Source organism: Cryptosporidium bovis, assembly GCF_009768925.1.
Source record: "Cryptosporidium bovis isolate 45015 chromosome Unknown contig_26, whole genome shotgun sequence".
Taxonomy (NCBI): Eukaryota; Apicomplexa; class Conoidasida; order Eucoccidiorida; family Cryptosporidiidae; genus Cryptosporidium; species Cryptosporidium bovis.
In genome coordinates this window covers 57162-71152 of record NW_027125042.1, presented here as the reverse complement: position 1 = coordinate 71152, position 13991 = coordinate 57162, and the positions used below count along the sequence as shown (strand labels likewise).

The 13991-nt window shown below is 32.9% G+C and overlaps 8 protein-coding genes across 8 annotated transcripts; 4 read left to right on the top strand and 4 right to left on the bottom strand.

Annotated features, from left to right (window-relative positions):
- Window positions 1-288: 288 nt before the first annotated feature.
- Window positions 289-1692, top strand: FG379_001864 (SET domain containing; the record flags this gene model as incomplete). The annotated part of the gene is made up of 1 exon (XM_067327467.1): window positions 289-1692. One exon carries the CDS (start codon window positions 289-291, stop codon window positions 1690-1692), a length of 1404 nt encoding a protein of 467 aa, XP_067182485.1.
- A 155-nt stretch (window positions 1693-1847) lies between these two features.
- On the bottom strand, window positions 1848-3063 carry FG379_001863 (uncharacterized protein; the record flags this gene model as incomplete). The annotated part of the gene is made up of 4 exons (XM_067327466.1): window positions 1848-2076; window positions 2168-2439; window positions 2559-2703; window positions 2810-3063. 4 exons carry the CDS (start codon window positions 3061-3063, stop codon window positions 1848-1850), a joined length of 900 nt encoding a protein of 299 aa, XP_067182484.1.
- Window positions 3064-3458: 395 nt separating this feature from the next.
- FG379_001862 (cysteinyl-tRNA synthetase) lies at window positions 3459-5759 on the top strand (the record flags this gene model as incomplete). Its single annotated transcript, XM_067327465.1, has 2 exons — window positions 3459-4661; window positions 5229-5759. 2 exons carry the CDS (start codon window positions 3459-3461, stop codon window positions 5757-5759), a joined length of 1734 nt encoding a protein of 577 aa, XP_067182483.1.
- A 275-nt stretch (window positions 5760-6034) lies between these two features.
- Window positions 6035-7378, bottom strand: FG379_001861 (Pdr17p-like Sec14 domain containing; the record flags this gene model as incomplete). Its single annotated transcript, XM_067327464.1, has 1 exon — window positions 6035-7378. The coding sequence occupies one exon, from the start codon at window positions 7376-7378 to the stop codon at window positions 6035-6037; it is 1344 nt and encodes a 447-aa protein (XP_067182482.1).
- A 513-nt stretch (window positions 7379-7891) lies between these two features.
- Window positions 7892-9520, bottom strand: FG379_001860 (pescadillo containing BRCT domain; the record flags this gene model as incomplete). Its single annotated transcript, XM_067327463.1, has 1 exon — window positions 7892-9520. The coding sequence occupies one exon, from the start codon at window positions 9518-9520 to the stop codon at window positions 7892-7894; it is 1629 nt and encodes a 542-aa protein (XP_067182481.1).
- Window positions 9521-10080: 560 nt separating this feature from the next.
- On the top strand, window positions 10081-11211 carry FG379_001859 (Dim1p-like ERMB KSGA methylase; the record flags this gene model as incomplete). The annotated part of the gene is made up of 1 exon (XM_067327462.1): window positions 10081-11211. One exon carries the CDS (start codon window positions 10081-10083, stop codon window positions 11209-11211), a length of 1131 nt encoding a protein of 376 aa, XP_067182480.1.
- A 140-nt stretch (window positions 11212-11351) lies between these two features.
- Window positions 11352-12702, bottom strand: FG379_001858 (uncharacterized protein; the record flags this gene model as incomplete). The annotated part of the gene is made up of 3 exons (XM_067327461.1): window positions 11352-12231; window positions 12300-12471; window positions 12558-12702. The coding sequence occupies 3 exons, from the start codon at window positions 12700-12702 to the stop codon at window positions 11352-11354; spliced, it is 1197 nt and encodes a 398-aa protein (XP_067182479.1).
- A 544-nt stretch (window positions 12703-13246) lies between these two features.
- FG379_001857 (uncharacterized protein) lies at window positions 13247-13648 on the top strand (the record flags this gene model as incomplete). Its single annotated transcript, XM_067327460.1, has 1 exon — window positions 13247-13648. One exon carries the CDS (start codon window positions 13247-13249, stop codon window positions 13646-13648), a length of 402 nt encoding a protein of 133 aa, XP_067182478.1.
- Between the last annotated feature and the right edge of the window lie 343 nt (window positions 13649-13991).

Sequence of the window (13991 nt, the reverse complement as noted above, 5' to 3'; positions counted from 1 at the left end):
TGTTTATTTTTGCAGAACTAGAGTCACATATCAAAGTAAATATAAAAACTCGAAAAAAATGGCAATAATAATATTGATAAACTGCAATATCAAGGCCGGTGGCTTAATTTGCAAATTAAATTACCTATAACAGACTTGGCGCCATTTTATTACAAATAATGCAAATTTATTTTTAAAAGTTGAGGGTACAATTGCATATATTATCATTAAAGTTACATCTTAAAGTAAGGTCATTTTAGTTACATAGTTGGTATTTGCAGTAAATTACTTTTTTAATTGTGGAATAATATGTATAAGGTGGTGAATAGTGACCTATGGCTCTCTTCGGAGCTACAAACTTTGTATAATGAGACTAAAAACAAGGATTCGAGGATGGGAATAAGGGACTCGTACTTGAAATTTGAGGAGTCATTGACAGACAAAGAAATTTGTGGTTATATAAACAAGAAAATTTTTATTTCAGGACTAAATGGTTCTAGTTGCTGGAAGGCATCTGAGACAATAAGCCAGGGTGAACTATTAATATCTGAAAATGCGACCTGTTGGGATATTATCCATGTAAATAGAAGTTCAGACGATACAACTTTGTGTGTATGGAGGCAACTTATAACTAAATGTGAAAAAAGCAAGAAATTGCGCCTTAGAATCAAGGACATGTTTCCTAGAAACCAAACAGATATAAACAAGATAAAAACTGAGTCATACTATTGTAGGATACCATATTCGAAGATAAAGGAATTTTATGAGGAAAGCGGTGAATTGTTTAAAAATGTAAAATTAAAGGAGGCTTTAAGACTTTATCTTGTAGTAAAATTCAATCAAATGAGCATGAATATGTTGCCTGAACTTTGGAAAACAACATTTAAATGGTCAAAAAGTTTTAATGTTAATGGATTGTTTTTAAATTCATCATACTTCGATCACTCATGCGACCCAAATGTGGTTCGTTTTTACATTGGTACAATGGCAGTTTTCAGAGCTTCCAGAAACATTTTTCCTAACGAGATATTGTCTATATCATATATTGAAAATGAGCATATGTACGATCCTCTTTGGGTTAGGTACTGTGAGCTTAATTTTTGGTGTTTGTGTGATAAATGTGCACATGAAATAAGGGATAATAGTCCTAATTTAAGTATAAATGAAGCTATTAGAGTCTCTAAAAGGAATAATCCAAGATATACATTGTTTGATACTCATTCTTTTATTTCACTTAGGAGATTGAACATTAAAGAAAGAATATCACTTTCTGAGGAGATGCTTAGGAATCATTTCGTTTCTGTTCAAAAAGACTCTCCCAGACTTGTTTTTAATGATGCTTCAAAAATAATATCCGGTCTCATTTTTGATCATATTCACTCAAGAAACTTTGAGAGAGCCATACACTGGATCAAATTTTTGTTGGAAAACAATAAAATTAAAGATGAGACAGTCATTCCATTGTATCTTCTTCTTGGAGTATTAGTAAGAACAACAAAGCAAAATCAAAGAGAAGCAAATTTATGTTTTCAAAAGGCAATTAAAGTGTTTAAAACTGTTTTCGGAAAGGACAACATCAAATTTTTCATGAAACGTTACTGGGGAGACGTTAGATTTGCTATTAAAGGTTCTAATTACTTCATAAAGGATAGAAAATTTTTTTTCGAGCTGAAGGAAGTATCTTCATTGTTGAGAACAATATTTTTGTCGTAAATAACATCATTTTTGATCATGTTTGTTGTTAATATTATTTTACCATTTTTTAGTACTATTCGAAAAATATTAAGCATTAAAGGAAAAAGGCAGATTAAATCTGGCGTATATATATAAATTCGATAATGAGGTGAATTTCTTATTTTAAATGAATCTTAATTAAACCATTTGTGATCTAAAACTTGAATATAATCGCCTTCAGATCCAAGTCTATTTTTCTCGTTTGTCTCAAGTAATTTACCAATAAAGTCGTGAATTTCACTTATATTGTAACTTTTGGATTTCTTTAATGCTATTTCTGAAAAAATTAGTGATTTTGGAGATTCACTTATCCTCCTCAGTAAATATAAGTTTTCTTCAGGATGGTAACCGAATGGTGGAGTTCTTTTACATTTAGAAACAAATGTTAAAAAAAAGGTAAAAAAAAAGTTTATTTGAGTCATGTTAAAATATACAAATATGTTTATCTACTTACCCAAACAATATTTCATATGTCAAAACACCAACAGACCACCAGTCATAGTTCAATCCGTAGTCAGGTTTTTCATTGCAAAGCATTTCTGGTGCCATTGAATGAAAAGATCCACAAAATTCGTCTAATCTTTGGTCACTACTTTCTAGTATTTTTGACAAACTCATGTCTATTAAAACAACATTATCTACCTCACCTTCCAATATTATATTGCTACACTTAATATCACGGTGAATTATATTTTCCCTATGCAATATTCCCAGAGATTTAATTATCTTTTTGTTGGTATATTTGAAACAGAATTGTGGTTGGTTATTTGTAACGTGAACAGAGAATAAAGTTTTATTTTTGTTTAATTAAGTGGTTAATTAATTTATATTTAGTTTATTCATACCTGAATCAATGTATTTTTTAAAAAATCAAGTGTTACTATTTTATTATTTATATATTTATTTAGTGTAAGTCCGTGTAAGTACTTTAGTGCAAGACAAATATATATTTCATTTGTATCTTTATCTTGAAGTACCAGAGTATCGTGTCTAATAATAAATAATGAATAAGAAACAATATAATCGTCATTCAAAGAATATCTTGTATTCATATATTTCTTTTGATTTTAAATAATAATTTTTTGTGTTGACTTACAGGTGTGGAAAGTGATTTTTTTCTTCTTTTGTAATTCTAATACTATCTCTAATGTACTCTAAGACTTTTTTTTCGTTTAGCAAATGCTCGTAGTTTACGATTTTTTCTTTGAGATACATTTTAATGACTATTTCCAATGACTCGTTGCTTTCTTTGAGTTTACCCTCAGCAACGCACACTTTCGAAGCTTTCTTGGAAGAGATTGTGTCTTTCAACTCGATTCTTTCAAACATTTTCGATGATAAAACATTCATCTTTGGTATTTCTATCCTATTTTTTTATGGTTACATGGTTTGTATTTACTCACAAAAAAATTAAGATGGCGGTAAACTGCAACTTGAGACACAATTTTAGCTTTTTTTCTTATACGGCAATACGAGACCTATCAAATATTTAGAGGGCGATTATAAGTAAGATTTAAGAAAACAAAAAGGAATAACTAAGGAAAATATTTTTGAATTTCTTTGACTAGTTCTGTAAAAAAGATAACAGGAGATTTGTTGCTAATTTGTATTTCATTGGTCGCGTTTTTTGTGAGAGGAAAGCAAGGACGACGTTTTTTAGTTATTTTTTCGTCTGATTTATTCTGTGCATTGTTTATTTATTGAGACGTTTTCTTCTCAGTTAGGAAAAACTACAGATATCGAATATGTCAGACTGGATTCATCCAACAAAGTATGTTTTGGATGAATCAACCTCAAATGGATTTGATTCCCAAAAAAGGAGGTTTTATTCCACAGGTCTTGTTTTGAACAATAGTATGACTAGTGGAAAGATAGACTTCGTTCCAATTAACTGGAAGAGAGTTAATTGGTATGCTTGCGGTCCAACTGTGTATGACTCGGCTCACTTGGGACATGCTAGAAATTACGTTAGTTTTGATATCATTAGAAGGGTCTTGGAGGAGTATTTTGGATACGACGTTAATTTGGTTATGAATATAACTGATATTGATGACAAGATTATAAATAGATCTAAAGAACAAAATAGAGAAAACTATTTGGATCTTGCTAGGGAATTTGAGGCCGAATTTTTTGAGGACATGAAACGGTTAAATGTTAAATTACCAGACGTGGTTACTAGAGTATCTGAATTTGTTCCTGAGATAATTGAATTTATTTCAAAAATAATTTCAAGAAAATATGCCTATGAATCAGAAGGAAGCGTTTATTTTGATGTTGAGGCTTTCAGAAATAGCAATAAACACGTTTACGGTAGAATGGAGCCAAATAGCGTTGCTACTGCTTCAAATACTTTGGAAGGTGAAGATGAGGTTGGTATTCACAGCAAAGAAAAAAGAAGTCCCCTTGATTTTGCTTTATGGAAGAAAGTGAAGGGAGACGAACCATCATGGGAAAGTCCATGGGGAAGAGGAAGGCCTGGTTGGCACATTGAGTGTTCTGTGATGGCTTCTCATACTCTTGGATTTCCAATAGATATTCACAGTGGAGGCATTGACTTGAGGTTTCCTCACCATGATAATGAACTTGCTCAGACAGAAGCCTACTATGATAAAGTCCAATGGGTAAATTACTTTTTGCATTCTGGTCACTTACATATTCATGGCTCAAAAATGTCAAAGAGTTTAAAAAACTTTACTACTATAAGGGACATTCTTAAGGTGTATTCTCCAAGACAGACTAGAATGCTCTTCTTATTGCATAAGTGGGACACTCCTATGAATTATTCACCGGAGACTTCTTTCCAAGAAGCTATAGCTGTTGATAAAATATTCATTAATTTTTTTGCTAATGTAAGAGCTCGTTTGAGAAATTGTTCCTTTGGATCTTCGTTTAGAAATGACGAAGATGGGGAGAAACTGAGAATTGAGATTGAAAATTCTATTAAATTGGTAAGTTTTTTAAGGTTATATATGATACTTGCATTTTTTCCCTCTACCACAAAAGAAAAGCCAAGTTTCGGTTAGATTGCGACTTTTTCCTCACAGGAGACAGTAAATGTAAAGAAGACGGATCAAAGTACATATTTAGAAACAAAAACAGTGATGTGTTTAGTTTGAAACTATGTTGCTAATATTTGATTCATATATATGATTTATCTTTAATATGAATCAATGCAAGATTCCACTCCGAAAGGTCATTTGGACTTTAATTCTGAATCTGTGACCTTTTAGGCACTAAGAGCTTGCTAAAACAAAATCCAATAGAGTTATATTGGTGTGATGGATATTGAACGTTACACTCTTAATTAAGGGAGTGTGGATGTCGTAAATGAATGCCTGTTGATTTTAAATTTTTAGAGGTTACGATATTTTCAAGCTCCATCTACATATTCTTTTAGGTACTGCAAGTGTGGATTAATAAGTGGGAGAAATGAGGAGCAAGTAGAGGAGAAATGGGAGTAATTCCAGGGAGAACTGGAGTTTAATTTGAGTTTTCATTAATTAATTGTTTTTTAGGTTGATGAGTATTTGTGTGATAATGTGAACACACCGGAGGTAATTCAGACTTTAAAACAACTTGTATCTCAGGCAAACACCTATATGAATTCAAAAACAGACAATCAATTAGTTCGCACATTGTTAAATAGGTGTGCTAAATTCGTTTATCGTATTTTGTTTATATTTGGTTTATGTAATGACAGAGACAGACTTAGTTATGGCGAGGATTTCCAATCAAATGATGGAGCAATTGAAGATCTCGCAGGTAACTACATCGAAATCATTGGTGGTCTTAGAGGTCATGTTAAGGGTGAATCTAAAAGACTTTTAAGCGCAGCTAAAAAAGAGAGAAAAGCTAATCCTAAAACAGGTGATAAGTCCGACAAAGACTTTGTGGACGAGGTATTAGATTCTTCATTTTCACTTCTGTCCATTTGTGACCAGGTACGCGATAAACAGCTTCCAAAACTTAACATTGTATTGGAGGATGGACCTGACGGAACATTTGTTTGGAAATCGATTCCCTCGTGTGATAATCCTCAAAATTAGGATGGAAGGTTGTGAGATCCTGTACCACACAGCAACGTGCTTTTGAAGTTCTAGTTCATGTATGTATTGAATCAAATAAATACTGATGTAAAAAGCATCCGAGACAATTTAATAATAGGTATTAGTGGGTTCAACATCTAATAAAATCTTTAGTAATGTTGTTTTAGTTGTATTACTAGTTGAAGATCTAAGTTTATGCAATTTAGGTAATTGCTGCTCTAATGAAGATAGCACATTGCTACTGGTCCCTTACTACCTTATCCTTTTCAATTTGCTTATTCTTGTTGCGTAGTGGTCTCGTCCATTACATCAAAGTCATTGTTCTCCTCAATGTCATCGGATTGCTGGTGACTTAAATTAGGCTTGAACGGCTCACCTGGTTGATGCCCTCCATCCTCTACAGGTTCATTAGGGTCGATTTCGTCGTCGTCAAGGAGAGCAACTGCTAGTTGAGGGGCTCCTTGTGAACCTTCAAAACTCTGGATCTTGTTAGAAGCTTTGGCATCATTTGGATCCAAAATAACAGGCAAGGGGTTCTCTGGTGAGTAGAAATTCTTTTGACAGAAATCGCAAAAACTATCAAATTCTTTAAACTCCTTTTCCCAGTAAATATCAGCATTAAATACTTCCTCACAATCACCACCCCACTCTTTATCTAAATACTTCCCAGGAATAGATGATCTTAATACATTAAAACTTTCGTCCCCACCTGATTCTGGATCTATTAAGACAAATTTTTCAGCGGTGTTTCCAGGAATGCATGGGCTAATCAAACCCCATACTGCCTTGAAAAACCAGCCTGGATGGATTATAAAGGCCCTATGAAGTCTCTCAGGATAGTGATCAACCATTGCCTTTGCAAATTTTAAGGACAAGGAAACAGGTGGTTGTTGATTACTCTTGTAACCCGTAAAATCAACTATCAAATTTATCTTATTACTCCCATTAAGGACCTGATCTGAATACAAACAGGCCCTTTCCATTGAATAGAGAAGTGAATTAAGTACCAAAGAGACGTCAATATTGGAATCGCTGTATTTTGCTCTCATAAAAATACACGGATTACCCTCTTTATCCAAACCGTATCTAATAAGTCCTTCAACATTATTTCCCTTACTTATACTTCTTGGATTTATAAATTGAGGTGCGTACTTTCTTCTAAAATGTATTGTCTTTACTAATGCTTCAAAAGATTTTATGACTTTCAAGTTGTATCCTCTAAGGTAACGCAATAAACAAGCATCTGAACACCAGTCTCTTTCATATGGTGTCAATGGACCCTTTAATAATAAACGTGTTTTGATTATTTTTCCTTTTTTGTTTGGGGAAGAAGAGGTAGATATTACACAAGATTCCTTGCCTTTAAAGGCGGAGGAGGCAAAGTGTTTCAAACGATCGAATACAACCTCTGATGTTGATTGCTTTTTAACTATACCATTGGCCAAATTTGCTGCTTTTTGCTTTTCAATATTTAACTTATTCTCAGCAGCCTTATTCTGAACCTCCAACAACTGTTTCAAACTTGACAGAGCCTTTTCCTCCTTCTCGGTTTGTGCACCTGGACCTTGTGGTGTGATTTTCCACTCTGAAAGTAATGGGCTTGTCTTATAGTTAACCATTTTTCCTTTCCTATTTGTTCAAGAATTATGCTATTTTACAATTTATCAATTCACACGCCGTTAAGTATGAAAATGTGATCGTCAACAATGCTACTTAATCTAAAGGAAAATATTTAATAAGTGAAACCAATTTCTAAAACTTTTATCACTTTACTGATATTTGTCTTCTCCCCTTTTAACTCTTGCATGGAAATAAATTCAAGATCCACTAATGGCGGGAAATGTCATAAATAAAATGGGGAACGGATTATTTTGATTCGTGTTGGAAATAAAAAAGTGAAAAAAGATCAAAATGATTACTTAAAAGGAAGAAAAATAAAACAGGCTATATATAACTTAGAGAACATATTTGTTGAATTTTGTTTTATAAAACGTCAGTCTATATAGCCAGTAAAATAGGAGATAGTTTGAGTGTAAAGTGGATAATACAAATAATGTACTATATTATTATTAACGAAAATACGAGACATAATACTGAAGATAACATGAAAAATGAGTTTCTAAACGATTATTCTAGCTTGAAAGCTTATTTCTGCGAGATTCGAGTCTTTTCGCCTTTTTAGAAAGAATATTTTTGGAATGTTCAATTCTCTGCAATAGTCTCTTATGTTTTTTCTTTAATAATGCCTTTCGCTGCTCCATTTGCTCCTCCTCCCTCCTCTTCTTAATTATTCCTTTTGTTTCTTCTAGCTTGTTTTTATGGTGGGAGTCGTTTTCTTCGTCACCACTTCTTTCTAAAATTGAGTTACCGGTATGATTTGAACGTTCTTTTTCAATTGATTCGAAATATGCGTCTTCTCTTGCCTGTTGAAGTTCTGGATCGGACTCGTCATTGGATAAGGAGTCATCTGCGACAGTAGAATTGCTATCAAAGTCACCTAAATTTTTGTTTTCAAGTTTGTTTGGTTGTTTTAAATCATCAAATATTTGTCTTTGAGTTGGAATATAACCCTGAGAACTATCATCCACAAAAGGAGAAAGATGTGGAGGAAGTTTTTCACTTGGATGATAAGGACGAACAGGTAACCTTATTGATTCATTGGTTGAGTCAAATAACCATTGTGGTTGTATAAATTCTGAATTTGGATGTTCGCTCATTGACTTTTTTAGGAAACTAATTGGTCTATCTACAACAAAGTGAGTAATATTGTCCTTTTCTTTAATTTTAGAGTATTCACCTTCCCAACCAACTTGCCCTCCAAATGACTTAATCAAAAAGGAAGTGGGAATTAATGGGACTTCTCTAGAAACAAAAAATGTCAAACCTGAGAAAAGTTTTTTATCTTCCACTTTTCTTGTATAATCTGACAAGTCAGATTTTCCATTAGTATTACTCATATTTGATAGATTATAGGAACTCAGAGATAGAAATCTCGCACCACTATTGAGCAGGTTGTCGTCTATAGATGGTGGATAAGTCATATTGTTTAGTTTGTATAACTTAAAGTTAACGAACTTAAGCAAAGTGTGATAAAACTCTAAAAAGGTCGATATTACCTTGAAGTCAACCTCATCAGGAATTTTTTGGGTAAATTGGTGTGGCATTAACCATGTTATTGTCTCTCCAAGAATTTGGGCCTGGAAATAAAAACCTTTTATTGAAATAAACGACTTTCTCAAAAAGTTGCATTCTGATACCAAATACATAAACTCATCAACTAGTTGGGATGATTTTTTTATTAATGAGGATGAAATGCCATATTCATCACTGGCACCCAATGATGCAAATAACGAACATGTGGACAAAGCGTCATCTATATCTCTCAAAGCGTCAGCCAAACATGGATATCTCTCTTTAACTATATGTTGCAAGGTGATTACTGGCTTATTATCCATTATTGCCTTGGCCTTCGTACGATCATTCCTACCCATTGCCTTTTTGTATTTCCTCAAGAACACCTTCAGCTCACGTATCTTACTCAGTATTGGATCGTACTTTAAGTGGATTATGTCCTTCAAATGGTAGTAAGTCTTATCTAATCCACTCAATTTTTTTTTGGGTTCACGTGGATATACTCCCTTTAGTATACATAGCCTTCTAAAATCGGCCAAGGATACCTGGAGACGCTTAAGTGCTTGTGCTCTTGTTATAAACATAGCACTATCTCCCTTGGTTCCTTTCTTTACTCTTCTTCCTCCCATTTTGTCCTAATTTTCTTGGGCGCTTTATGCTCAGAATATTCAGTACCTTATTTATAAGGTCACACCTAACTTGTGTATATCTCCTTACTGCTCAGGTTACTCTTTTTTTCTGAGAAAAGAATTAACTTTCCGGAAATACCAAAAAAACCCTATGAGTTTCCTCTCAAACTGTAATCTTTGACTAGTAATTCGTATTTTATTATTTTAGACAAGACTTTATTTAGTTACCATTTATATTACTATTATCGCTTGGCGGGCAGCTTATTTAATATTATTTATAGATGAATATCAATAAGAACAAGAAATAAAGGTGATTTAAAGGGAATGTAGTAGTACTGGGAATAAAAAAATTGAGAAAGGTTTGAGTACTTTTTGATTGATATTATTATTTGTTTTTGAAGGATAATAACGAATTGTTTGGGTAGAGAGTTTATATTTGACAAGTGGTTTTTCCCAGGCGAGAAATAATAAGGTGGTAAAATCTGGTTAAAGCTAAACACTTAACAGAGATTAAGCAAGTCATTTCAGCTTTAAGTGAACTGTCTTGAGGAGTTGAGAATATGGTGGTTATTAGAAAAGAGTATCTTAATAGTGGCGGAAATAGACCAAAGAAAATAGGAATTAATGACTTAAGCTCTAATTCATGCAGAGGCGGAGAGAAGGTAATAAAGAGTGGGATATGCATAAACAAACAGAAGAATAATGGCATTAGAGGATCCAGCTTTGTAAATACTATATTGGACAAGAAAAAAGGTCAACATTTGTTGAAGAATACAGGAATATTGGACAAAATAATACAAGCAGCAAATATTAAACCAACAGATACAGTTTTAGAAATAGGTCCTGGTACGGGAAATCTAACTATGAGGCTATTGCCATTGGCTAGAAAAGTTGTGGCTTTTGACATTGATCCAAGAATGGTTGCAGAAGTTAAAAAAAGGTCAGTAAATTTTGGTTTTAATAATTTAGAAGTAAAAGAAGGGGACGCATTAAGAGGTTCGCTCGGGGAATTTGATGTATGCACAGCAAACTTACCATACCAAATTTCGTCTCCATTTGTTTTTAGGTTACTATCCTTGGGAACAAGTTACAGATGTGCAGTGTTGATGTTTCAAGAAGAATTTGCACTTAGATTGTTAGCAGAACCGGGGGATAAACATTATTGTAGGTTAACAGTAAACACCAAATTGCTTAGTAAAGTAACAAGGGTTTGCAAAGTTGCACCTGGAAGTTTTAATCCACCCCCGAAGGTAAATTCAATGGTAGTTAAATTTGAACCTGTAAAAACTAGTGTTCCTATTAGTTTCCAGGAATGGGACGGTCTTATGAGAATATGTTTTTCAAGAAAGAAGAAAACAATTAGAGCTAATTTCAATAACAACACAGTTTTGAGTGTATTGGAAAACAACTACAATATTTGGTCTAATTTAAACGGTTTTGAGAAGACAAATTTGCCATTTAAAACGTTAGTATTCAATATCCTGGAGGAAACAGGATTGTCCTCAAAGAGAGGATTTACAGTAGACATAAGTGATTATCTTAGGCTTTTATTTGCTTTTAATAAAAACGGGATTCATTTCAATAACGTTGGTATTAGTCAAGGAAATTCTTGTTTATCTCAAAATGAGAATTATAAAAGTTGCAACGGGAACATTGATTTTATGTTTGAAGATGTTGAAATGGAAGATTAATGACTAGTAAAAACTAAATGTGGTATTGTCATATTATCAATAATAATATAAAATATTTGTTCTTATTGTTTATTAGTATTATCTATATATTTCTCATTTATACAATATTACCCCTTATTTGATAAAAAGGAATCTAGTTATTATTTCCATAGTTTTTTAAGACTAGTATTCCAGTCGCTGTCCTTCTTCATTACTCTCGAAACTGCCATTTCAAAGTCTTCTTGTGTGACGTGTTTTCTTCTTTCTCTCAATGCAAACATTCCTGCTTCTGTACATACAGCCTTTGACTCTGCTCCTGATGCTCCTTTCATTTGTTGGGATATCTTTCTCAAATTGATTCCACGAACCAAATTCATTTTTCTACTATGAATCTTAAGAATCTCAAGACGAGCATCCTCATTTGGATTTGGAAACTCGATTTTTCTATCAATACGTCCTGGTCTGAGTAAGGCATCATCAAGTATGTCTATTCTATTAGTAGCCATGATGATTTTTATGTTTTGAGTTGACTCAAAACCATCTAGTTGATTTAACAGTTCAAGCATTGTTCTTTGCACTTCGGTATCTCCACTTTCTCCTTCCGTTCTTTGGGAACCAATAGAATCTATTTCGTCCATGAAGATTAAAGAGGGGGCATGCTCTCTTGCCATAACAAATAACTCTCTAACCATGCGACTTCCCTCTCCTATGTACTTTTGAACAAGCTCTGAACCAGATACCCTGATAAATGTGCAGTCTGTATGATGCGCAACTGCTCTTGCAAGTAATGTTTTGCCTGTCCCTGGAGGACCATAAAGCAGAACTCCTTTTGGTTGGGCAATGCCCAAACTTTCGAATATTTCTGGATGTTTTATCGGAAGCTCAATCACCTCCTTTATTTCCTTAATCTGTTCATCCAAACCACCAACCATATCATATGTACTATCAGGAACCTTTTCTACTTTCATTAAAGAAACCAATGGATCAACTTTTGTTGGGAAAATACGATGTAGCTTGAATGAATCACTCAATAATGCGACCCTGTATAAATAAAAGGAAATAGATGGTAAATATAAGGCCTTTTTAGTACATAAAAACACCAAACTTACCTTGTGTTCACTGTACACTTTGAAATGTTAATATTCTTAGTTATATCTACCAAAAATTTCCCCTCCGGACTCAATTTTACCAATACTTTATTTCTCCCCATAACCTTTATTACTTCTCCTACATAACTATTCGACTCAAGTAAGTGGTGAAGTTCTTCTCTGAGCTCCCTCACTTTTGTGTTATTCAAGTCAAGTGTGCGATTAAATAAATCGATATTAACTATTAACACCTTTAAGTGTATTTAAATTAAAACATACCTTTTAAATTCATTTCGTTCCTTTGTGAATGCAGTCTCCTCACATCCATTTTTTTTAAACTAATAGACAAGTCCAAAAACTCGATTCTTTTGACGTAAAAATGAAGTGAAGGATCAACATATTTAGCTACTTCTAGTTCCAACATATTATTCAATTTAAATAGTATGCCTCACTTTCTTGTTAAGAGTAATATTCAGATGTGTAAAGAACAGTAACAATAGTAATTCTCCGAACAAAACTGTGTTAGGTATCCAAAAAAATCAGTATTTTATCTGAAAAAAGAAAAAATTGATTATATGAATCTTTAGCAATTACTCCACGATTAATTATATATTTACAGTCTACCAAACAAGTGTTAGTTCACAATTCTAGACGATTGTAGAAGAGAGGTTCAAATTTTAGTGAAAAATAACAAATTGTAAACCAATTAGCACCTTCCCACAGTCTTAAATCTATTTAAACCATATAATTCAGATTATTCTAAAAAAAAACTCTTTCACTTTTTTTTTGATTTACCCTCTAACTTTTATTTAAAAACATGAATTCGGGCGGGAAAACTACTAATCTAGTTAATTTCGAGGCCAAACAAAAGGGAGCTGCGGAAGCGGAGGAAATTATAGTTATTAAGAATACAAAGTTTGTGGATTGATGTTATACATTAATAATTTTTGAATAGTGAACTGCTGAAAATGTACAACGGTGAGGATAGTTCAAAAGAACTGCAGTTTGAGCTGCAGAACACGAAAATTAGAATGAAAGAAGAGATAAAGCGTTTTCATAACTCAGAACGCGTTTTGATTGATGATAAAGATATAATTTCGCAAACTAATACCAATTACAAGGAGTACGAAAGCAAGCTTGAGGAGAATACTTCTGTGTTTATTCAGATAAAAAAGAAAAATGAACGGGAGATCTTTTCGTTATGGTGTTCTTTCTACTTTTTTATCGCAGTTTGTATCTACATTGTGGCAAGGAGACTTGGAATAGTCTATTTTGTTATTGTTAAACCGATTGTCTTAATTATTGGTGCCTTTTCAAGTTTGACAAAATATGATGAGGCTACAGATTCAACAATTCGCGATGAATTCTAGCCCTCATAGACAACTAAAGTTTGAATTAGAGGTTTATACTTTAATTCCAACAAACTCATTGAAATCTAAGATTTATTTTCTATTTGAATACATACTCTCATTTAATATTATTTCTCGTGCATTTACTTATGTGAAGAGCAAAATGGCGCCATGTATATTTTTTTCATTTTTCCTTTATGTAGCCAAACCCTTTAAAAAGATAAGGAAAGTTATTTAAGACGGTTATGTGTAAGTGGTATGGAGTAAAATAATTACTTCTATTTCTTATAGTTACCTGTAAATCAGTGAAAAACACGCAATCAGTTTCCGTATATTTTTATTCAGTAAACAAAGGGGGAGGTAT